The sequence below is a fragment of the Chenopodium quinoa genome, unplaced genomic scaffold (assembly GCF_001683475.1).
Source record: "Chenopodium quinoa cultivar QQ74 unplaced genomic scaffold, ASM168347v1, whole genome shotgun sequence".
In the NCBI taxonomy this organism is placed as follows: domain Eukaryota; kingdom Viridiplantae; phylum Streptophyta; class Magnoliopsida; order Caryophyllales; family Amaranthaceae; genus Chenopodium; species Chenopodium quinoa.
This window is the reverse complement of record NW_018744239.1, coordinates 1,072,096-1,096,736: the sequence shown is the minus strand read 5'-3', so window position 1 is coordinate 1,096,736 and position 24,641 is coordinate 1,072,096. Positions and strand designations below refer to the sequence as shown.

At 35.5% G+C, this 24,641-nt stretch overlaps 2 protein-coding genes across 2 annotated transcripts; both read right to left on the bottom strand.

Annotated features, from left to right (window-relative positions):
- Positions 1-800: 800 nt before the first annotated feature.
- Positions 801-9,636, bottom strand: LOC110694093 (T-complex protein 1 subunit eta). The gene is made up of 13 exons (XM_021871252.1): positions 9,204-9,636; positions 8,264-8,389; positions 7,953-8,156; positions 6,603-6,772; positions 6,390-6,525; positions 3,298-3,414; positions 3,094-3,213; positions 2,911-3,009; positions 2,741-2,830; positions 2,042-2,129; positions 1,843-1,931; positions 1,692-1,766; positions 801-1,307 (listed from the first exon to the last, which is right to left on the bottom strand). Exons 1-13 carry the CDS (start codon positions 9,477-9,479, stop codon positions 1,212-1,214), a joined length of 1,686 nt encoding a protein of 561 aa, XP_021726944.1. The 5' UTR covers positions 9,480-9,636; the 3' UTR covers positions 801-1,211.
- Positions 9,637-21,597: 11,961 nt separating this feature from the next.
- LOC110694584 lies at positions 21,598-22,404 on the bottom strand. Its single transcript, XM_021871751.1, has one exon. It carries the CDS (start codon positions 22,402-22,404, stop codon positions 21,598-21,600), a length of 807 nt encoding a protein of 268 aa, XP_021727443.1.
- Positions 22,405-24,641: the final 2,237 nt, after the last annotated feature.

The following is a 24,641-nucleotide window of genomic DNA, read 5'->3' as shown; positions in this document are numbered from 1 at the left end:
CGGTTTTTGATGTGGACACGGAGAGAGGAAAATATGTAATGATTTGGGGAAATGGCCTTAAAATTGAGTTGGTTTATGAAATGTATTGAATGGAAAAATGGATTAAACACTCCAAAGATTAGATACTCAACCCAACAAATAATGGCGGTGGAATGTTGTTCATCATCGGGTTTGGTTTTGGGAAGACATTCTTAGGTGTCTACAATTATTTTCTTTGGGTATGGATTGTATGTTCTTCACATTATAAAGTTTGTTCCTTAATATATGTAGATAAAAATTGTTCTTTGGATTTCAATAATAAAAATTACTCTCTGTTTTTAAATACTTAATCCAGTTCTCCATACACAGAGATTTAATATAAATTAGAGAAATTAATAAAATAAGAAAGTAGTAGAGTAGGTGAAAAGATTAAAAATTATACAAAGCAAAAGTAATTAAAAGAATTAAAGAAAAGAGAATATGAAATTAATAAAATAATACGTATGATTTATATTGAATCCACTAGTTAAACTAAATATTGTAAAAGTTTTTCAAATAAGAAAATGAAACAAGTATTTAAAAATAACAAGAAGTGAAAAATAAAGCGAGTGTTTCCTTCAAAAAAAAAAAAAAAAGCAGAGTGAGTATTACTAGTAGTATGCTCATGTTAGTTTATTCCTTTATATACTTTTAGGTATTATATTTATTTTTGTTTCAAATAAAGGTATTATATTTAATTTTTTTGGACAGAATATATTATATATATTTTATTATTTTGATATTTTCTTTTATCCCATAATAATTATTCATACTTGAGGACATTGGCTTGGCAAAGGTGCCTAAAATAAATGTATAAAAAGTATGTTGCGAATACATAAAGCATTGCCCAAAAAAAACAGAGCATTCCGATAATAACAAACCAGCTGATCCCTACACAAACAAAATTTTCAAACCTTCCCTAATCCCCTCAACATTATATTCAATCAAGCAGTACTACTAGAATTTAATTGCGCCACAAATAAGCACAACACACACAGGGAAGCACAATTTTGATTCGAACAAACCCAACAGTCTAGAGCACAATTGGTTTAGCATATATGCAATTGTCTTCCTCTCAACTGGATATGCTTGAACATTGCCCTTCCTCAAATGACTTCACATGGTACGGACAGGATGGCATCACATCAAAACTTCAGCTAACTCCTACGTGATTGCAATCCCCAGGATTAAGCTCATCGCCTTCTCATTCCTCGTCCACGACCGCCGAATCCACCTGCACCTCGTCCTCTACCTCCCATAGCAGCAGCATCACCTTGAGCACTCTCTGACTGCATTACACGAAGAAAAAGAAAATCACTTAATACTGTCCCACAATAATCTGGATCCTCAAAAGTTAAACACCTTCCCTCCTAAAATTGACAAGGCCCCTTGATGTGGGGACGTCAACATCAAAGCCTGGCACTACACTAACGTACGAAGCAGCTGGGCAAGAGCTGTAGCTAGATAGGACAAAGAACCAGTCATTTTCCCCAAGTGAGAACAGTGCATGTGTAGATTGAAGTGGATTTGTGCTACTACTCAAGGATAAAACATAATTAAGTGCTCGAAATATCAACAAGACATGATAATAATAATAATTAATACAATGAATAATCAATCATCAAAATATTAAACAGCAAACCAGTAGCGGCACCAATATCATGATTTTGTACCTTGGGATTCTTCACTGTCTCATCAACACTCAAGACGAGACATGCTGCCTCTGTAGCCGCATTAATTGCATTAATCTGGAACAGCATAATGTTAGCACAATAAAAAGAAAAACAATTTGCTTTGTCAAGCACAAACAGAAACAATACATACTTTAACAACTGCTGGCTCCCAAACAAAATTGGCAAAGGAATCAGCTATGCCTCCAGTGTTGATGTCCACCCCATAATTAGCACCCTCCCCTACAAATAAACAGTATAGATTAAGCTACTATTCAACAATTTAGCAGACTTAATCTTTTTGAGATATTATAGGGTCAAACCGTCAAACATAGATATAGAAGCAACAGTACCAGAGGGAAGTGCATGCTTCTGTCTCAATTTGTTCAGCACATCTGTCGCATCAAATCCAGCATTGTCACAAAGTTGTCTTGGAATTACCTGATATAAGGAGAAAATGCATGTAAAGGGAGAAGTATTCTAAAATATAAGCAACCAGATTTAAGAAAATAAAATCTTTTTAAAAAAAAGGTAAAGGAAGATGGTAAAAGTTTGCAACATCTTTTACGAATATACTTCCTCTGTCCTTCATGTTTGAAACAACTGGGTTAGCACAAAGATTAAGGAATAACTAAAAAGGGGTAGGGTGATCCAGCTTTACCCATGTGATTATAAGAAAGGAGATGAGAGAAAAGCTAATAGAATAGGGCAAAGTAATAAATTCAAATGTAAAATGTCTCCCAGAAGAGAATTTTTGCAATAGATGAGAAATTTCTACAAAAGGCAATTGTTGCAATAATTCAAGGAAGTATAGAAAAAGAAGAGGAAAAATTTATGGCACATCCAGAACTAATATCTATAGCAAGTTAGCAACACAATAATGCAATAATGAGAAGCAAGAAACGAATGGAGCTGCAAAGTCTCCAATGCAGGTCATGCCTCCATGAAGGAAAAAAAAAAAAAAAAAAAAAAAAAAAAAAAAAAAAAAACACCATCTATATAGGAAAGAAGCTTTTCAAAGCGATTAGAACAGAAGCAAGATCAGGACAAACCTCCAAAGCTTTGGCATAAGAGTTTATGAAAAGCTGAGATTTTCCTGCTATAGTCCTGGCATGCTGCCTTAGGTGTCGGCTTATTTCCATCTAGAAATATTAAATCCCAAGTCAGCACAGAAAATGATACTAGACTACAACAGAATTAACTCTCTTGTAATATTACATACATCTATGGCCCCACCACCAGCAACCACTGTAGAGTTCTTAACAGCTCTTCTAACTATCATAATAGCATCGTGCAGGCTGCGCTCAGCTTCTTCAATGAACTGAAGTGGCACAAGCAATTAATATCAACACAAATAAGAGAACATAGCAAAATTAAACAGCATACTAGGCAGTCCACCACTCACCTGATCAGCTCCACCACGAAGAACAATGGTGGCTGTATGACCAGAAGGACATCCACTGAAAATATTGAACCTCTCATTTCCAACTTGCTTCTCCTCAAATATCTCACATGTTCCAAGAACCTTTTCAAAGTCCAAGGTTACTCAGTATACAAACAATTTTAAATCTCTTTTATATGCTAATGGAAGCAAACAAACTAATCACACCTCATCAATTATATTGTTGACTGATGTTTGGACAGTTCCACCAGTTGCAGCAGCAACACGTTGTAGATCTTCCTCAGCAACACGGCCAGCACAGAATATATCTCTATCCGCAAAATACTACATATAAGGAGAATTCAGCATGGCTGTGAGCTAATATTAAAATCAAACTGTAAAGCATTCAACTACAACATCACTCAAAATGAATACATACCAACTAGGACACAGACAAAATATGAAATGGATGCAGAAAATGGCAACAGCAAAGTAGTAAGATATAGATCCAATATAGTACAAATACAATTAAATTTTATTTCCCCCCTGGTAATCAATCTACATTTTAGATCGAATAAAGCACAAATTGGGTACTAAACTTTGGCATTTGTTGCAAATTGGGTACTAAACTTTCAGTTGTCGCAAACTAGGTACTAAACTTTGTATTGAACCTGCCTGAGTTTATTAACTTTCCAGCAAGGTTACTACAGTTTATTTTATTTTTTTTAAAAAAGGTAAATTATCCGCTTCCTCTGCAAAGGAGCAACAGGTACTTTAACAAGGAAAATGCCTGCTTAACACTATGTTTGGATAACAATAGTGAAGGGAAAGGGAAGGGGAGGAAAAGGGAGGTGAGGGGAGGGAGAAGGTGGCCTTTAATTTTCCTACCAAATCTCTCCAACAATGGAGGGATTTGGTTTTAAAAGGGGAAGGAAAATGAATCCTCCCAATTCCCTCCCCATCCCTCCTTGCATAAGGTATCCAAACAAAGGATGGTGCATCCTTTCTTTTCTCATCTCTTCCTTTCCATCCATTCCTCTCTATCCAAACATAGTGTAACTCTTGCTGTAAGAATGGTTGTCAACATTTTTTTCAACACCATATTAGAGTACCAGCTTTCGTTTTGTTTACCAATCCATCTGACAATGCTACATTTCAATTCTGGCCAAATTTAGCTGCTACTATGGGCCTGTTGTGATTTACTGAACTAAGTTGAACTGAATTGTATGTGAGAAAAGGAAATTAGGAATTGAACTGAACTAAGCTGAGCTAAACAGAACTGAAATTAAGCTAAAGAGAACAGGCCCTATATAGTGATTTTAGGATGTCTATGATGCACTTACTGCTTACTGCTAAGTGTGCTAAATAGCATTATTTATACTTGATACATGTAACAGATTTGCACTATCTTCTCCTGCAGTCCCTATTACTACTAAAAAAATGCCAATTAACAATAAGGTTAGAAATAGCCATTAACAACGGTTGTCAACTGCAGTAGATGCAAGCGATGTACGAGGGGATCATTCTATAACAGTTGGGAGGAATCATGTCACTTGTTTCAATTTTCTTTCCTACATGACCACTGTCTTCCCTTATATAATTAGTGACAAAACTTAGCAACTTAGTATAATCGTTTCAGCCTATGTCTTAAATGCTTTGGTTAACTGGCTACAACTGGTCAACAATGATCGGTACAAAGTTTAGTACCTAAATTGCAACATCACATAGTTGAATACTCAATCTGCAACAAATGCCAAAGTTTAGTACCCAACTTTGTGCTTTACTCAATTTAAATCTATCAGAAAATGTTTCTAAATATAAATAATAAGAAAATGGCAAAAGCAAATTTAGCACGTACCCTATTGCCAAATCCATAAAAATAGTTACAATGTGCTTGGAACCCAGAAATAAAATGAGAGATGCTCCGCTCCACAATAAAGAGAGATGGCAAATTTTAAAAAAATCACCAAGAAATTATTACAATGTCGAAATTATAATAATAAACAGATGAGCAAGGGGAGAGAACTTTTTATGTATTCAATCCATTGGAAAACGTACTACATAGCAACAAATCTATGAAAGAAAGACGTACCAAGTGACACTAGACACATTATAAACTAAAGGAATGCAATGATCCAAACTAAATTCATGAAAATAGTTTATACATAGGTTCAGATGTATGCAATCCAACCCTTGCTAGTAAAAGGCTATTTTAGAGGATATATCCAATCAACAAATCACCCACATAAAAACATTAATTATAGACAAAAAAAAATGTACGTTACAAATTTATAAACAAGTTTAATTGACTACAACTTAGAAAGTAGCTAACAATGATAACCAAGTGATGAAAAAATAGACTACTTAAGAATGCTAGGAAGTGACAATACAAACAGCAATAGCAAAAATACAAATGTATTAATTTAAATATCGGTGAGTTAAAATAAAATAGAATATGTAAATGTACAAAGTAATCCCTATCACAACATAAGAAAAAGAGGGAGAAGGAAAGGATGGGAGATGATACACAACATTCACCTCTTGTGATCATGCCACTCTTTCTTTACAAAAAGTCATGCCTTCTATAAGCTCTAAGTAGGGTAAGTCCTACCACATCATCATTGATTATTCTTAGGTCTACCTCTTCTTAACATCAAAATGCCTACTCCGTCTAACTGATTACAAATACATGTCACCTCCCAAGTTATCTCTTATTGTTCCATTGTTATGCTATCTTTTCTAGTATGATTGTACCTCCAAGTATTTCATCTTCACCACCAAGTAAATGCAATATTGAGTTCTCTTGACCAGTTACAACTTAACCCTATTATGAGTAATTTAATAGCTATACAATATTATTTGCGCCTAAATTTATTTTGTCACCAATCACCTTATAAAATATTGATAATAACATATAGCTACACTAAACTAACGATGAAACTTACAATATCTTCACAATCCCACATTCTCAAGCATAATTAACCTTAAGCAATATAAAATTTAAAACCAATATCCATCTTAAATATTCATTGGCATCCCTCCTCCCTAGTTCGGCCCTTTTTAAAATTCTTTGCCTCTTAAGGCATCTTCCACAGTTCTAACATGACATATATTGTATTCACTTGTCACATAGGTCACATAGATGAAACCCAGACATGACAGGTTCCAATGGATTGCAACGAAAAAGGGATTCAAAACTTGTCTATCAAAACTTGAAAGAGTATTGCTCAATTTGGTCTTATTAAACCAGGTTATCAGGTAAACACATTACAAGAAAAAGATAAATAAAAACATCAAAAAGAGTCCCCAAAAGTCAATACCTGTGTTGCTAGGTCTCCAATTGCCAACCGTGAAAGAACAATTTTAGCACCAGTCTGCACACATTTGTCTAATTTGTCATAGATAATATTCCATTCTGCATCAACAATTGACTGATATTGGGATGGATCTGAAAGCCTGCAGTAGAGAGGAGTGAGTATGAAGAAAAGCAAATCAATACAATATATCAACATAAATTTATCAACCACATCTACCTTATCTCTGCATTTTCTTTCTCAGATTTCAGTTCCAACTCAATGTTCAACAGAAGTATCTTAGGTGAAACAAACTTCTTAGGCTGTTGTTCAAAACCAGCATAAGAAAACGTCTTCTTAAATGCTACACCGTTGACAAGAAATGAATCTCGCATATTGCCTCCAGGTACCTACATGAAAACCCAGCCATATTAGCCCCATCCACCATCAAGGCACCCAGAAAATGTTAACAACAACTCATTTGAGCATATAAAAAGGGTCAAATATGTGTACATGTTCACACATGTATTTGTGTGTGATATATGTAAGAAAAAAGAATATAAGATCATTAAGCAGTATAGGAGCAAGTGATTGCTGAAATTTGTGAGTGGTTCCTTAAGAAATAAGGTGAGGGGAAGTGTAACTTCTAACAGAAGTCCAGAAGCTGGTCACATTTTTCTGAAGGGCAGCCTGTCATTGGCGCCCCTTCTTTCAAAATTCAAGGTCATTTCACTAAGTTCCTTCAGCATGGTTTCAAAACTCAGTTTTATTTAATCTTCCATCCAGACCACAGATTGATTTGATTCCCTGGCGTTGTATTAATCTGAATGTAAAGAGGGGTACGGTAAGGTAATAGCAGCAATTACTTGTGCACTTCAAATGTCTTCCTTAGGCAATAAAACTCGTGAAAGGAGCTAATAAAAATATTCAGGTTTTGCAAGATAGTCAAGTGGGCACTCCTACAGAATGAAGCAGTTGCTAGCATTCATACTATTGCATTTACTCAATAATATCTTTGTGGGTCAGTGGGTCTAGAGTAACAGTTGTTTAATCTGGAACAGACTTCAAATCAACAAGATCTAAATTGAGAAGTAGTCCACATTTGCATAATTAAATAACGCTTTATGAAACCCCATAGACCAAAACATTTAAGAATACAACATCCACTATAGAGCTACAGAGATGCTGGATGCACTATTTCACTTCACCATAAATCATATTCCTACTTGCAACTGCTGACCCAAAACAGAGAATTTGCCTCCACGATAGCTCCAACTGACATAAGACCACATCACAAGCACACTAGAAATTTCTAGTTTGAATCTACAGTTCACAATAATAATTGTAAGTAACGAATGACCATAACCAAAAAACGACCTGGCTAGTTTGCATAAAAACTTAAGAAATTCATTGATAACAGAAAAGAAAAATAAAGAAAACATCCAACACAAAAAGTAGACAACCAAACAGCAATATAGGTTAAATAAGGTCATTTTTCAAACTTATCAACACAGCCCTCCAAAACCCAAACCTAAAATTATACACTCTCCTGGAGTTTTTTACAGACAGAAAAAATAATCAAATAATTACCTTTTTAATTCCAATCATGCTCAACCTGTCATCAACTCCAACAGCAAGAACCGCATCAACAACCATGTTTGCAAAGAAATCTTTTTCTCCGCCAATAAGCTTTGAGCTAAGTGTTGTTGCTGCACACTTCGCTAATAAGCCTTTCTTTTCTTCTAAACTCTTTCCTTCAATACTAACAGCCAAATCTTTAACCTTCTCAATAGCCTGCAAATATATTAAATTTCCAGAGAATATTAATTTAAGTATTAGACTCATCATGTAACAACAAGAAGATTAAACTACAACAATAATGCCAAATCACGATGCAATACCAATTGGGAAGCAATTCGATAACTTCGAATCAAATTCTGTGGATGGACTCCATCTTCAACAAAAGGCTTTGCCTCCTTCAAAAATTCACCAGCTAGTAATACAACTGTTGTAGTACCATCGCCAACCTAAAAATAACATGTTTATTAATTAATATATGTAAATAAATCATCCAAATTCACATAACCAGAGAATAATCCAACCATTTGATTGATTTATCAATATAACAAACAATCCAGGTTATTATGTAATTGTATATACCAAAAATGAAAAAGATGTTTTAAAGCAAACTAGATAATTAAAATGAATTCCACTTAAACTTAGTCAGGTAGGGTTGAATAAATCAAACAATGCTCACTTCAAATAAATAACACCATGAGAAAATTGATGAAAAAGTTTCAAACAAAAACCATTATTTTAAAAAAATGAAATCCCAACCTACTTCCAAAATTATATACTAATCATCAAACTTGAATCAATGAAAAGTTTGTAAATTTCATTCCATCTACTTCCAAAACTTATACAATTCTAACTCCAGCTCAATTCAACTTGTACTAGTATAAATGCAAAGTATTTTAAACAAGGGTGTATCATAAAAACGTCGAAAAATGAAAAGAAAATGCCTAGAGCAATCAAAACACCAACCCCGAACCAAACCCTAATATTAACAATTATAACCCAAATAAACCCTAGTTCTAGAATAATCAAAACACCAACCCCAGCATCACTTTTATTAAATTAAAAAGCAACACTTCATCAGAATTAAATCAGTAATCTGTTAACATACTTCATTCATCCACTTCAATTAATTAAACAATCAATCTAATCACTAAATCTAGCTAAATTAACACAAATTAGCAAAAATGCAACACATTTCAACAAATAATATCTCCATAACTTGACAAAAAAACTTAGAAAAATTAGTGAAACGAAAAGGGGTACCTCAGAATCTTGAGAACGGGCGATATCGACAAGGATCTTAGCAGCAGGATGAATAATATCAAGAAGCTTCATAATAGTAGCACCATCATTAGAAATGGTGGTATTACCTTTATCGTCATGGATGAGTTTGTCCATACCACGAGGACCTAGAGTAGTGCGAACAACATCGGCGATACCAGTGCAAGCGTTGATGTTGCTAATTAGCTGCGCTTTGCCTTGCGAAGTGTCAGTGCCTTCTTTGAGGAGTATGATCTGGGGCTGCATCATCGCCGCCATTGTTGGGGAGGAGAGAGAAAATGAGGGAACTAGGTTTTGCAGAGAGTAAGGAGAGTGCGAGTGTATGGGAGAAAACGCAGGTTTGTTTGGTTTTGTGTTTTTTGAATGAGAAGGTGCCGGTTATTTCTAGATGGGAATTGGGGGTGTTCAATTGCCTAACTAGTTTTTGGCGAGGGCTATATTCCGGGTCATGACTAGTAACTAACATTACTATTGTAGGATATGTTCGCTTCTAACTTGAATAATGTACTTCTTCCCTTTTTAAATACTTTTTCAATTTCTCTATGCGTGGAGTTTTGCGAGAAATTGGAGAAAGTTATAAAAATATGGAGATAGTGGGATTGGTGGAAGAATAAAAAAAATGTAAAAAAACAAAAGTAGTGGAGAGAATTAGAGGAGAGAGAGTTTATGTTGGGTCCACTAGGTGAGAGAAAGGAATTAAAGATTGTAAAAGCTTTCCAAATAAGGAAATGGAGAAAGTATTTAAAAACGGCCGAAAAAGGAAAATGGAGCAAGTATTTTAAAAACGGAGGGAGTACTTATTACTTACTCAATCCGTTTTTAAAATACTTGCTCTATTTCTTCATGCGCGGAGTTTTAGGAGAAATTGAAGAAAGCAATAAAATATAAAGGTAGTGGGGTAGTTGAGAGAATAAAAAATTTTAAAAAGCAAAAGTAGTGGAAGAATAAGAGGAAAGAGAATATTATGTTGGGTCCACTAGGTGTGAGAAATGAATTAAATATTGTTAAAGCTTTCCAAAAAAAGGAAATGGAGCAAGTATTTAAAAACGGCCGAAAATGGAAAGTGGAGCAAGTATTTAAAAATGGAGGGAGTATTGTTTAGTAAATTAAGATATGAGCGGACTAGATCAGAAACATTCAAGATCAAAACTATCAACAAAAATTATGAAAATTACATATTTCAAATGTTCAGAATGAGACGAATCTAACAAGATCCATTTTGATGATGTTTTTCTTTATAGATTATTATTAAAATGTTGTCAAAGTTTAATCAAATTATTAAATCAGATAAGGTAATAAAAAATTCAGATCAGATCTTATGAAAATCAGATTAAATCTTCTTATTTCATGTGAAGAGAACAAGTCCTTAGAGGAGAATTCTAAGGGCATGGCTATACCACGTTTAGTCCCTCCGTAGGTTGTTTTTAATGTTTTTAGTTTAGCTTTTTTTTTCTTTTGCTTTCTTGCCTCTTTTGATTCAAAACAAAAAAAAAAGGGTTGTTAAACGTCGCTCCCATTTTACATATTATCGCTCGCATTTTTATAAGGAATTTCCTTTTTTACCCCTATCATATAAATACGGGATTTCCACTCAACGACTCACATATTTCACTCTCTAACCTCATTCACTGTCATTTTATCTCTCTAAAAATTTAGAAAATTAAAATCTGAAAAAAAAATTAAAAAAAAAAAAAACAAAAATCAAAACAAAACAACCACCACCAACAACCACCACTTGAAGAACGAGGCAAAAGGATGGCTGAACTGAGGCAAATTAGGGTGACCTACAGCGGCGGCGGTGTTAGCGGCAGCGACGAACAGGTAACCCTCAAATAAAAAAAAATAAAAAATAAAAAAACAGAAGTGGGACTTCCGCTAAGAATTTATGAAAGGACCTTAAAGGATCCGCCTTATCCGCCTGAAATTTCCGGAAAACCCAAGGAGGATCTGGAAATTCCAAGCGGATCCTCCAAGGTTCTTCCGAAAATTTTGGGCGGAAGTCCCAATTTCTGATTTTTTAATTTTTTTTTCGTGAATAATTATTATTATTATTATTATTATTATTATTTATTATTTATTATTGTTGTTGTTGTTGTTGTTGTTGTTGTTATTTCGATGATTTTTATTATGATTATTTTTATTATTGTTGTTATTATTATTATTAGTAGTAGTAGTAGTAGTATGTTATTGTTAGTATGATTTTTGTGATTATGATTATTGTTGTTGTTATTGTGATTATTATGTTATTAGTATATTTTACAATTTGTGCTTGGTATGATTATTTTTCTGAGTATGATTATTGTTGTTGTTATTATTATTATTATTTTTGTTAAAGGTGTTGGTATGAAATTAATTTATTTTAATATTATTTTTTGTAGTCCAACTTTAAGCAAGTAGTATTTTTTTGTAATTACTACTGATATTTGATGTTGTACTTATTTAATGTAGATCGAGGGTTTTGGTGCTCATCATGCAATATCACGACGTTTGAATGCGTTTGTTAGGAGACAGTCATCTCGTTCGGTAATGACCGAGTCACCGATTCAGCACGAGCAGCAATATGGGTCTACTAGTGGTTGGTCGGGAGACCAACAGTTAGGAAGTAGTCGGCCCATGTATTCGCCAGGTGGACTACCTACATCTGACGAGGAGGACGAAGACTCAGCTAGTTATGCTGGTGACCGTGATGAAGAACCGGACCCTCGGGATTATCATATGGTATATAGGGGTCAGCATGGGAGATTTGTTGGTAGTCAATTGAGTCAGCCTACTACCAGCTCGACAGAGACATAATTAGTGTAGGAGCCGATGCCAGGTGGTCCAGAGGATGGGGCTGTTATCCCTAGTTTTGCTGGTCACGTGGCACGATATATATGAGTCGGGCAGGATCGAAGTGTTCTGCGGTGTTTGAGTAGGTCAAAGTTGTGTTCTGAGTTAGTTAAGTGGCAAGGTTGTCAATCAGTGGAGAACCTCAAGTTGATTGATGCCAGTTGGTTATCTCACTTACCCGGGCTTATGTTTAAAAAACTTAATTGGCCGTTGATTTCTGCTTTTGTTGAGAAATGACAACCAGATACAAACACATTTCATATGTCATTTGGGGAGATCACGATCATGTTGCACGATGTGTGCAGCATTCTTGGGCTACGTGTCCATGGTAAGATGGTCACCACTACACCTAGCACGGACGTCTTATAGAACGCGTGCTCAGTTTCCATGGAAGGCATGGAAATGACTCCAGATGATTTGAGTGAGATTTGCAGCACAAAGACGATTTGGCAGGGTAGTGGGGTCTTAACTGATAAGATTATTGACTCGACGTTGGAGGCTCAGAGGCAGTTTAGTGTACATTATACTGCGTACTTGTGGTTAGTGCTTGGAGGTTCACTGTTTAAAGACAAGAGTGGTAACCGTACGCATCCTTCCTTCCTCCACGAGCTATGTCTTGGAGATGTCCCTATTAACGAGTACTCTTGGGGCGCAGCTACACTAGCTTACTTGTATTGGCAATTAGGTACGGCATTGACAGGGTAAAGTCGTATCCCCTAATCAAAAGAATTACCTAAGTCCTCTAACTAATGCAGATAGGGAAGTAGGGTCGAATTCACGGGGAAACAAGTCTTTCTACTCCTTAGTAATTATTATAATCTAGATTATCAGGGTAACCAATGTTGTTGTAATTAAAGACTATACTACGATGAATATGAGTAGGGAAAATAAAGTAGGGAGAAAACAAATATTAAAAGGCCTAGGTCATAGGTTCACTAATAAACAATAATCCAGGGTAAAACATAATAATCAATCATCAATGCATCAATTAATCAGATCATAAAGGGCTTTCGCTACGTATTACAATCACAAAGTTAATTTACCGGTATTAAATCTCATCTCTCAAATCTCGACCTAACCATTTATAAATTAATCTGCCTATTGAAACTAGACCTAAACATTAATTCTCATCTCTCGAATCTCGAATCAATATTGTCAAACTCATACAATTAAGCCAGGCCTAATCTAATTGCATAACATTAATTCAATCAATAGGAAATTAATTAAGCATTAACAATCAACAATCATAATTTATCCCTTCATATTATTTATTAGATCCCCCATAAACCCTAATAAACCCTATAAAGTAAACTACTCAGACATAATTAAAACTAAACAAATCAAAGCAATTAAACAAGTCATAAGGAATTGAAGGAATAAAAATACTGAAATTAATAAAGTAGAAATCGTACCGAATCGACGGAATTACAAAACGGAGTTAAGAACAAGAGTAAAAGTCTATAGAGAGAAAATCTAAGTAGAGAGAGAATAATAGTAAGAGTATGTAAGAAAAAGATCCTAAACTTGCTTAATAAAATTACATTTATACTAAGCAAGAAATCCTAAGCTAAAAAAAATTAAACCGGAGCTTAAAATTATGACCAAGACACGCGCCCGGTCGGGCGCCACACCGTCCGGCCGGGCCCGCCTTTTTCCTCGAAACCTCCTCTCGCGCCCGGTCGGGCGCGGCCACCGGGCGCTGCTGCCTCTTATTCTTGACTCGCCCCGCCCGGCCGGGCGCGCCTTCGGGCGAGGCTTTCTGGCCCCGGGCGGGCACACTTGGGCACCAAATGGACTTCGATTGGGCCCCGAATCTTCGGCCCAATCGGATTTCCTCTTTGGGTCTTTGAAACTTGGTCCAAATGCCTCGGAATTTCCAATACCGAGCCCTTAATCACCGGTTTGATAACTCTAACCGGCCTTAGGCTTCAACAAGTGGTCGTGCTCCTCCAATGCTCGTAGTCGCTCCTCGAAAATACGGGAAAATGCTCCAAAAGTGCAATTTCCTACAAAACTCAACCAAAACTACGAAAACACTAGAAAACACCAATTAGTAATGAAAGTGGCTCGAAAGAGCCAAAAACGCTACTAATTATGACCAAGGGATGGGGGTAAATCACTATATAAAATAGACATATCAGGCATCACGGAAAGATGCTGATTAGATCGCTGGTTGTCTCACGCTTCTGCAAGCGTGGATTTACGAGTACTTTCCGTGCTTTCAGCCTCAATAGGGTACCTTGACGAGGGGCCTTAATATCCCCAGTGCGTCTACTTGGGATGTTGGAGCGGGATATCCTAGCAAGAAGTTGGAGCGCCTATTATCCTTCGTACTAGACTTGATGTGCTGACCACCTTGAGGTTAATTGGATACCGTACGAAGTTGATCCTGCACTAAAAGTGTCGTCCACTTTATTCATTGACTACATCCAGTACCGTAACATCATTGAGTTGTACTTGCCTGATCGAGTGGTTCGACAGCTTGGATTCGTGCAAGGCATTCCTAGTAGCATTATCAGGCCAGAGAAGGCCAAGAGGCCGACTAATTTAACTATGTACCGGGTAGACTTTGGCATTGAGATGACATCTGTGATGTGGAGGAGGTTTGTCCCTGGTGAATCTTTTAATGTACTTTTAGGTGCCCTCACCAAACTTAGTGCCGGAGCTTCTACGGTTGCGCCTGGTTATATGCAGTGGCTGTACATATTTTCTCACCCTCGTGTATCTCTAGGTTCAAGAGTAACAAGTAATCTACCTGAGAGAACTAACACGGATTATGTAACTATTTCTGTTTATTATACTATTAATTAGACTTTTAATAGTTGTTGTGTATATATTATGTTGTTGTCTGATTTGCAGTGGATGAGTCGTTCCATGGAGATTCACCAAAGAGCACTGGGTGAGTATCCTCACATGTTGCGCGAAACTAGGACAATGACTGAGCAGCTTGTATTTGATTGGAAGTCAAAGATGGGGCTGTAGTTTACTCTGTATTAGTAGTAGTGGTTGCATTTTTTATTACTTGTTCGAACTGTTTTATATTTCTTTTTTATTCGACATGTAATTTATGAACTGGACACTTTTTGTTTTTTTTTTATTGCGTGTAATGTAAGATCTTAACTAACTTAGTGAAAGTTCATTAAAAATTACATTAATAATTACATATAGCTACAACTGTTCAAACTTAGTGAAAGTACATTACAAACTACCTAACTAATGCATCCCACATGTTCCTTCTAACTTCATATTGTTGATCCCATCCATCAACACTAGCCTCGTGGTGCTCAGACCATCAACCGGTGATTGGCGGAAGGGGTGGCTCAGGCGTAAGGTCAAGACGGATGAAATGTGACCCACCAATTATAGCAATCACGAACTCTTGACTCGGTGTCCGAACCCCACTTCGTGCCCTCAGCGGTAACACTATGATGCATGGATAGTAGCTAGTTGGTACCAGGCCAACACCCAGACAAATCACCCTTGCGTTGAACCAAGTAGCAATTGGAAATAAATCTTGAATTGTTACCATCCAATGTCGCTCCCCAACAGCCCCACCATCCCATCGAATACGCTCTATGTTCATCTGTAGTCGTCCAATCCCGTAAATTCGTTCGTACAACTCAGGTTGACCGGTGATCTCGTTCGATATTGTTTCCCGAGCGTCAAACCACTGCGCCTGATCACCAAAGAAGAAGTCAGCCACACAACAAAAACCACAGTTCCCATCACCAATGACATCCTTCCACGACGTGATGTACGGCAACATCGGACCCGAAAGCTGGTTCAAATACCTGCAATGACTAATGTCACACGGATTTGCTGCACAAAATTAAAAATCAAATATTAGTAAATCTACAAGATGAAATACATTTAATTATTAAAACAATAGTTGTTTAATAGTACCTGTTTTTGTAGACACCAAATTTTGATCCCTATTTTCCATACTTTCTTTTTTTACTTTCAATTAACTAACATATTTTGTGTAATTTCATAATTATAATAACAAATTTAATTTTTCTAACATCAACTGCAATAGTTAGACATAAGAGACAAATTCAAGTAGTGTTTATTTATAATTTTGGAGTATACAAAACCCTTACAATTTGTACTCCTAATTTACGAATAAAACACGAGGTTAATTTGAAGCACAACTCGAACCTTGTACACTCCGTGCCAAAAACTTCAAGTCGTCATTTATTCATGATTATGAATATCATTAACGCCATTAGTAGCACCACTAACTCCATAATCAAAGCTAAATATAAATTTAACACTCGATAATGCTCGTTGAGTGGAGATGGAGCTTGACAGTTTTGGTTGTCGGGAGCCATGGAAACCGAAGATGCAAAGCTAAGGGGTGTAAATTTTAGTAGATAATGGGGTGAATGGTGATTACGGATAATGGAAATCTCCCTTTTATAGGGAGTAAATCTTATCCGTATTTTTATCATATCCCAATCGTGTAATTTTTTAGTCTAATAATAGTAATAATGTTATCTTTTAAAAATGAAATAAAATCAATGTTATTACCACTGGCGTATGTAACAATTATTCCGTTTGACATATCTTGGTCGAGAGTATCAAATATTGACCCTTTAATCTGTACAATTTAAAAATCGTATCACTTTCTAACCCTGGATAAAGTTTAGCACTATTGATTTCATGTATCCGATTGTTATTATTATTTTAATATTTTCCATCACCTTTTAATACATAATAACAAAAAATTAAAAATGTGCATGGAATGTCTAAGAAACAATGACAAAAAAACAAAGATGCATTGAAATGTGCATGAAAATGTGATAACAAAGAGTAAAAGTCACGGTTTAAGTAACAATAATTAAATAATAATTAAATGACAATCACTAAGAAACAAAAAAAATGCATGTAATGCATGCATGGTAATTGGTAATTGCAGTAAGTCACGGCTCCCCCTTTGTATTTTTTTTTTATTTTTTTTTGTTGTTTAACTTCCTTAATTATAACTTGTTTTAGTTCCACCATTTTACTTTGTTAATAACGTACTACTATCCCATTTTTTGAACCTCCCCTTTCTCAATTAACCACTTAGCCTCCGGACCATCCTTAATTGCTGCTATTTTGTTACGCCATCTACGAGCAATGGTGCTTAAGTGAAAAAAGGTAGTATTACGGTCACCATCCTTATCCACTCGACTCTCAATTTCTGGTTCCATAAGAGCTCCTCTTGAGCAAGCACCTCATCAAGTTCCTTTCTCAACTTCGATTCTAATTTAATCAAGTCCCCCGCTTTTTGAAAGGCAAGGGCACGCTACACACCTGCTGTTCGAGCTAAGAGGTTGCGTTTTTTCTTGAAAATATTGTGAAAAGTGGTTTTGTTCCAATCTTGTAATTCTTCTGCTAATTTATGTAAGTGAGGCATCAAGGGAGCTTCCTTATCCCACTTACTCTCTACAATATCGCAAAAATTGTCGTGAGTCATCCAAGCAGCTTGGAAGCGGAAAGGCCGGTTAATCTCTGAAATCGGAGCAAAGCCATTAAGGGCAAGACAGGGCAATGATCTGATTGAACCGCAGGTAGGTGCTTAACATCAGCATTTGGAAACCTCAAACTCCATTCACCGTTACAAAGTGCACGATCAAGTCTCACACTCTGCCAAGTTTGTACAATCGTACCTCTAGATCACATATGAGAGGCACCAGAGAACTCAATCTCAAGCAAGCCCACATCTTCCACCCACTCATTGAAACGAGCAGCTCTTCGAGAAGTCTCCGCACAGCTGGAACTTCTTTCCCACTAATATCAGGTATCATTAAAATCCCCTGCTAATAACCAAGGGAGGTTATTAGAATTAGCATGATCCTTTAATTCTCTCCAAAGTTCCTGCCTCTTTGTGGGATCCGGGCTACCATACACCACCGTGAAATACCATGGTATACCATCAACCCTCTTAATTTCCATAGTGATGAATTGATTATGCTTAGGGATTGGTTCAACTGTGACTAACTCTCTCCGCCAATACACCCATATGCCACTGTAGGCGTCGTTTGAAGTGCGCCTACGTTAAAGCATGTATGAATATGCTTGGCACTCATAGGAAGTGGGAATTGACATACGATTAGGGACAACGATTAGGGACAAGGAAAGTAGGGAGCCGCCAACAAGTTTTTAAGGAACTTGTAAACCGTTCACGGATCATTTAAGGCAACCACGATTAAGGGACAACGAAAGGCAACAACGATTGACCCGTGAAGGTTACACCCCATTCATAATCCATGAGATTACTAACTCCATATGGTTCGAAACCACGAAAAGAGGATCGGGGATGATGGTACGAAGTGAGTCATGGAGTCACATTCGCCGTATTGGCCTCTACTCGATTCTTATTGTGAAAAGCATTCCCGCGATCTCAAAGGCATGAAAACAAAAATTCAATTTGCTTCAAACTATTATTAAGCTAAATAGGTTGAATATTAATGCAACAGATAATTCTATAATATTGTGATCACTTGATTAAATAACAAGATTAAATAGGATCCTAAACCGATTGTCCAAATTATCTTATTAAGCGTGATTTTCAATTACATATTCCCTTTAAACATGCAATATGGTGATCAATATAATAGAAATCAACATTAATATTAGAAACAATTCAACAATAATAGCGTTAGTAAAATCAAATAATAATAATAATCATGATAATAGCAACAAGAATAATAATAAGAGTAACGAAGTGATTAATTACTCACTTTCCGCATTTCCTTGAATTGCTACATCATGAATAAACTGTTAGTAACTTCAATAAAAAAAATCAAATAAAATTTAAATTAAATAAAAAGTTGAGTTGATTTGGTCCAAACCCTCAGTTAATTATACCTTCCACGCCTTGGTTTAATTATAGAACTTCGGGTGTTGTATGGACTCCTTGGAGTGCTTAAAGGATGTATTATAAGAGAATAGGGTGGCTAGAGTTTAGGCTAGAGCAAGAGAGAGAGGAGAGAATGATTTTTGGTGTAGGGAGAGAGAACGATTTTTGGTGTAGAAGAGAGGAAGAGAGAATGATTTGGTGATCAAGCTTGTTGGTGATTGAAAAAGGGGTGATATGAGCTCTATTTAGAGGGAAAAAAGAGGGGTCGAAGAATTACGATAAGATCCGAATGAAATCGGAATAAAACTCGATAGACAGCAATTTTTACGGTTTTTGTTTTTATCATATCTTTTGATCAAGAAATCGGAATAAGATAAATAAGATATCTTAGAAAGCTCTTGAAGTCTAAATTTTTAACCCAATCGGAATCAGATTAAAATATACTGTAGAACAAAAGATATGGCCGAAATAGTGGGATGGTGTCAGTTTAGGATAGAGTTTCGTATTTCGCTCATATCTTTTTCGTTATAACTCGGAATTAATATTATAATATATCATTGGAAAGATAATTTCAAGAGCTATCCAACCATATAAGAATTAGATAAAAACTATGGAGCACGAAAATAATATCTGACAATCTTTGAACGTCTTTCAATTCGAATAGAATTAGGACTTTTAAAAAGAAAAGTTTTATTCAATTTCAAATGCTTTAATCTTATCTTTTCAAAAAGGATAATTAAAATATTTAAGAAACTTATAGAAGCTTCTAATTAATCCTAATTGGATTAGGAATGAGATTAAATCCTTTGGACCCTCCACATGATCATTGGGTCGTAGGTAACGTGGGCTTAGGTTCGGTTTGGATTCAGTTTAGTATTTTGGCCATAACTTATTCGTTATAACACGGATTTGGGCTTATAATATATCGTTGGAAAGTTATTTTAAAGCCCCATCCAAATATTTAATAATTGGACCCATATTATAGACCTAAATAAATTGGTATAAACGTTTTATAAGAAGGACACGAAATGAATGATTTTTATGGACACGAAATGAATTATTTTGGGTTTAAAGGCACGAAAAAAAGGAAAATAAGTTATGGTTTGGTGAAATGGGCTAGGAATTGGATTGTTTTATGAAATGTATTGGGAATGAACATGGATTTAAGCACTCTAAAGATTACATACTCAACCCAACCAATAATGGCAGTGAAAGGTTGTTCATCATCGGGTTTGGTTTTGGGGAGACATTTTTAGGTGTCTACAGCCACCACTGAAACCTTGAGCATCGACCCTTATATGGCCATTATACCCAATCACATTCGCAATTCTTTCCGCTTGAGCACCCCCCATGTGAGTTTCAACAAGCGCCACTACATTAGGTTTATGCACCCTAATGATTTCTTTTAAAGCCAAAATAAATTCACGACTTCTTGCTCCTTGTACGTTCCAAACCATACAAGAAATTGGCAGAGAATTAGAGGCTAGATTTGCAAGGTTTGCATTCATTGTATCAATTGAGAAATTGGGGTTACTCAAATAAGCTTCTTCCATTAATCGAATTAATCGATTAATGTCAACTGGAATTTGGAGATAGACCACCAGTTATGGTGGCTCTAGCATCGGTTCCACCCAAGTTTCCATCCGGACCTCCACCACATGTGTCAGGGGGTCTGCTATGGTCAAGAAGGGGTTGTCCATTGGTTGCCCCACAAAAAGAGTTTTCTCCGGTGGGATTTTGAGTGAGATCACCTCCTGCTGTAAATCTCCATACTCTTGTAAGCTTTTTATTTCCTCTGTTTCGATCACTATAGTATCCTCCTGGGTGACTTCTTTGTTTGACTCTTCTATAGGCTACTCTACTCCAAAAAAGAAGTTCTCTTTTCTAGGAAAAATATTATTACTTTTTGTTTCTTTTGTGACTAGAATTGGAATTTCATTCTCAATAGGCTTCAAGGGATTTATTTTTTGGTAAGCGATTTTTTGTGAATTAGATTTTCCATTCACATTGCCTTTTTTTTTATTCAAGGAATTATTAACCCCTGCCTTATTCACTCCCACTTGGAAATTAATATCCTTAGCATTATTTTGAGAATTTTCCCCAAGATTTACCATAGGAATAATCTCATTATTTTTGGAAAAATATTGAGATGAAAATATCTCCATATCTTTTGTATGTATATCTTCCAAATTAATATCTTTCTGTTGCTCATCTTGTGCCTCACTCTCCCCATTTAGTGCCTCAAATCTCGACCCTAAAGATTTTTGAAGATTCTGTTTTGAAATTTGTTTTGGCGCCCCTGCCTTCTCATGATTTTTTGTAGCCTGACCACCACCTTCTTTGGTGGTTTCCGGTGGTGGTTTATCAGTCTTTGGAGTTCTCTTCCTCACCAGCTTCTTAACCAACATCCATGATCCAAAGACATGTTCCTCCTCTGGTCTTGGACCTTTATCAATCACCTTTGCAATTCCAGGTTCATGATTAGTAGCAATCACATTATTAACTTGATAAATTACTGTATCTTCATTCATATGTGTAGATTCGCACTGATCTTCCACATGCCCCAACATACCACATTTGTGGCAAATTAACTTGATACCCTCATACTGAATTCTCCAAATTTTTCCTTTTAGCCAAAACTTTGATAGCAAGGGTTTTGATAGATCGATCTCCACACTCAGCCTTGTGAATTGCCCTCGTTCAGCATAATGCAGTAGATTTATCCACCCTAATAACCTTACCAATCTTGGCACCAATTTTCTTGAGTAACTCTTTATCAAAGTATTCAACAGACAAGTTCAGTGTCCGGACCCAAGCTGTCAAGACTTTAATGGAAGCTTCTTCTGGTATGAAATTAGGAGTCCATTTACGAATGGTTAAATACTTATCATCAATCAACCAGGGACCTTGAGTTAACACAAAGTTATAATCCTCTTGATTATTGAACCTAGCAATGAAGTATTTGCACCCAATGTCTGTAAGAGACATTTCTCCCTTCAATTGCCATTTTCTTTTTAATCTCTTCATTAATCCGATGTACCCCAGACTACCATCAAACATACGAATGATGAGGATATTTCTCCAGGGGCGACGCATAGCCTTCTTCTCTTCTTTTGTGAGTAAAATGACAGGGCACCTATCATTTCCCACAAAGTCTTCCAGTGGCTCATCATCGTCCAAAACAACATCTTCATCATTAGACAGCTGAATGTTATTAGCAGCCATTGCTTCCAATTGAGTATCCCTCAACATGTCTCTAAAAGATCTTTGATATTTGTCTACCATGGTTGCAGCCTTTCCATGGTTATTTGGATCTCCTTGCATCCCCAAACCTGGTTGTTGGGTTCCCAAATCAATCTCCATATCAGGGTTTCCTTCATTCTCATTCCTATTGAAAATTTCATGGGTGATTTTTCGTTTTGTCTTTTTGTTGGAATGAGCCACCTGGTCAGAGGCCTCCGGTGGGATGAGTGGTGGGAATTGGGAAGGCTTTTGCACAGAATTCATTCGAGAGAAATTTTTTTAACAACTAGCTATAATATTCAAATATATTTTGTTTATCATGCATGGTAATTGGTAATTGCAGTAAGTCACGGCTCCCCCTTTGTATTTTTTTTGTTGTTTAACATCCTTAATTATAACTTGTTTTAGTTCCACCATTTTACTTTGTTAATAATGTACTACTATTTCATTTTTCATCTTCTTCCTTCCTTTCAAATCCTCACCAAAACACCATTACAGCTATACCTTCATGACTTACTTCTTTTCTCTGTTTCATACACTCAGAAATAACAAGTGTAAGTATGCATGCTATTTCTCTTCCTAGTTATTGCAATGACGATAATGTTTAACAGTGAAAGAGTGGCTCTAAGCAAAGATACCTCTGCCATTACCATTCATTTGAAATGTCAAATCCCTACAAGAAAAAGAAAAAGAAAATGGTAAGCCATGGTTGTAATTTAGCAACAAAAATCAGAAAATAGTGTGATATGACAATACGTTGTATCACTGAGCTGTGCTTATTCCCAAACAGTAAGGTGATATGACTACCCACAATCAATGGCAATCAACATTTTTCTCCTTGTTATTTTCTGATAATTGGGTTTTGTAATAGTGTGATTTTGTTAATGGTAAGTCTGAAATACGAAGAGTAAGTACAAGGAAATACACTCTTCAAAGAAAAGTAGTACCAATTAACAATTGTATTAAAATTATGTTAGTACTTTTTTAGTCATTAATAATATTGTCATTTGTTCAGTCAAATTAATTAAGTTTTGCATGAAGTAGTAGGCTAATTCTATTTCATCAACCTCATTAAGACGAATTTTGGTTACAATTTCTACCTAACTCTTGTAATCGTACGTATTTATTTCGTATAATAGTATAATCTTTGTATTTTAGCTCCCATTTGCTCCCATATATATGTACACCCCACTCTTCACGAGAAGGGAAAGAGAAAAAGAGATCGAAGAGAGCGGCTAAAAAAAAAACTCATAAAAGAAGTCTAAATTATTTAGATATAAAAAAAAAAGTTAAAATTTTTATTTTAAGTTAAAAAAAAAAGATTGTAGAAAGACTTGGCCTCAAATTAAATCAATCATTTTGACACTACTTTTACTAATTCCTCGAGATAGCTACTCAAAGTCAAAGGTAATATTTTCTTTCTTTTTATTTGTGATTTCGTATTATTTTTCACATACATTTACTAACTTTTCTACTTTTGTGTGTTCCATAACCTCATAGGGCACTATACGTGCCGGTTTCCTAATTTGGAAACCAAGTGAATTTGACCAACCGCGAGTGAGTTTGAGAGTGAGTATACATGATTTGTTTGATTTTTTTCCTTGTATGTATCATAATTATAATGATAATTGTACAAAATGCATAAGGAAGCTCTAAAGAATGAATGATAGAATTCTAGCAAAATACCATTTTTGACCACTTTATTTTTTATTATGTAAAAAACCGTTTTTAATAATAAAATTAAGAAATAAAATTTTCACAGTAAGCTTATGTATTTAGGAGTGTATGAGACTTGGAATTTTATAAAAATAAATTTTAACCAACCCACAAAAAATCAAACATTAAGGCTTAGTAACACCACAAATTTCTTACTACAGGTCTGTCCATTTTCCAATTTCGACCAATATCCTTTTTTAATAATAAAATTAAATTGACTACCTAGAAAGTAGATTCCTTAAGCTTTGTAAATTCGGGTCACACGTTCTCATAGGATAAATACTCTATTTTTTTATGATTTTTACAAAACAAGGTATTAAAATGTTAAACTGATTTTAGGCTGTTTTTCCCAACCAAGAATATTTTTTTTATTTGGCATATCAAATGACTTCTAAAAAGGGAGAATTGTCTACAGAGCATCTACATGTTTGTCCTTAACATACCATTAAAAGGATCATACCAATTTCGAAGTACTTTGACCATTATCACCCAATTCCCCATGAACGTCCCAAACTGGAGTGATTTTAAAGAAAATTCATTACCTTTTAATTCAACTGTTGGATGAATCCCAATTGTTGATATGTTATAGAAGACTTGTAAACCTTTGCAAAGACCTATCATAACTCAAATCCGACCATTATAACATGAGTTATGGTATCCGAAATATTAGAGAAATTTTAAACCCTTAAGAAGTTTAAGGAAGAAAAGAATTAACATCATTATATAATTTGTGTCACCCTATATACCTCAGGTACTTTTTTCTTAGAGTATTTTAAATTAAGGAA

What these genes read in the sequence shown, in the direction of transcription:
- LOC110694093 (XM_021871252.1), bottom strand. Translation starts at nt 9,479, where the DNA reads ATGGCGGCGATGATGCAGCCCCAGATCATACTCCTCAAAGAAGGCACT. An exon ending in CTGGTGGTGGGGCCATAGAT is followed by an intron (nt 2,831 to 2,910) that starts GTATGTAATATT and finishes TAATATTTCTAG; the next exon opens with ATGGAAATAAGCCGACACCT. An exon ending in GGGAGCCAGCAGTTGTTAAA is followed by an intron (nt 1,767 to 1,842) that starts GTATGTATTGTT and finishes ATGCTGTTCCAG; the next exon opens with ATTAATGCAATTAATGCGGC.
- LOC110694584 (XM_021871751.1), bottom strand. Translation starts at nt 22,404, where the DNA reads ATGAATTCTGTGCAAAAGCCTTCCCAATTCCCACCACTCATCCCACCG.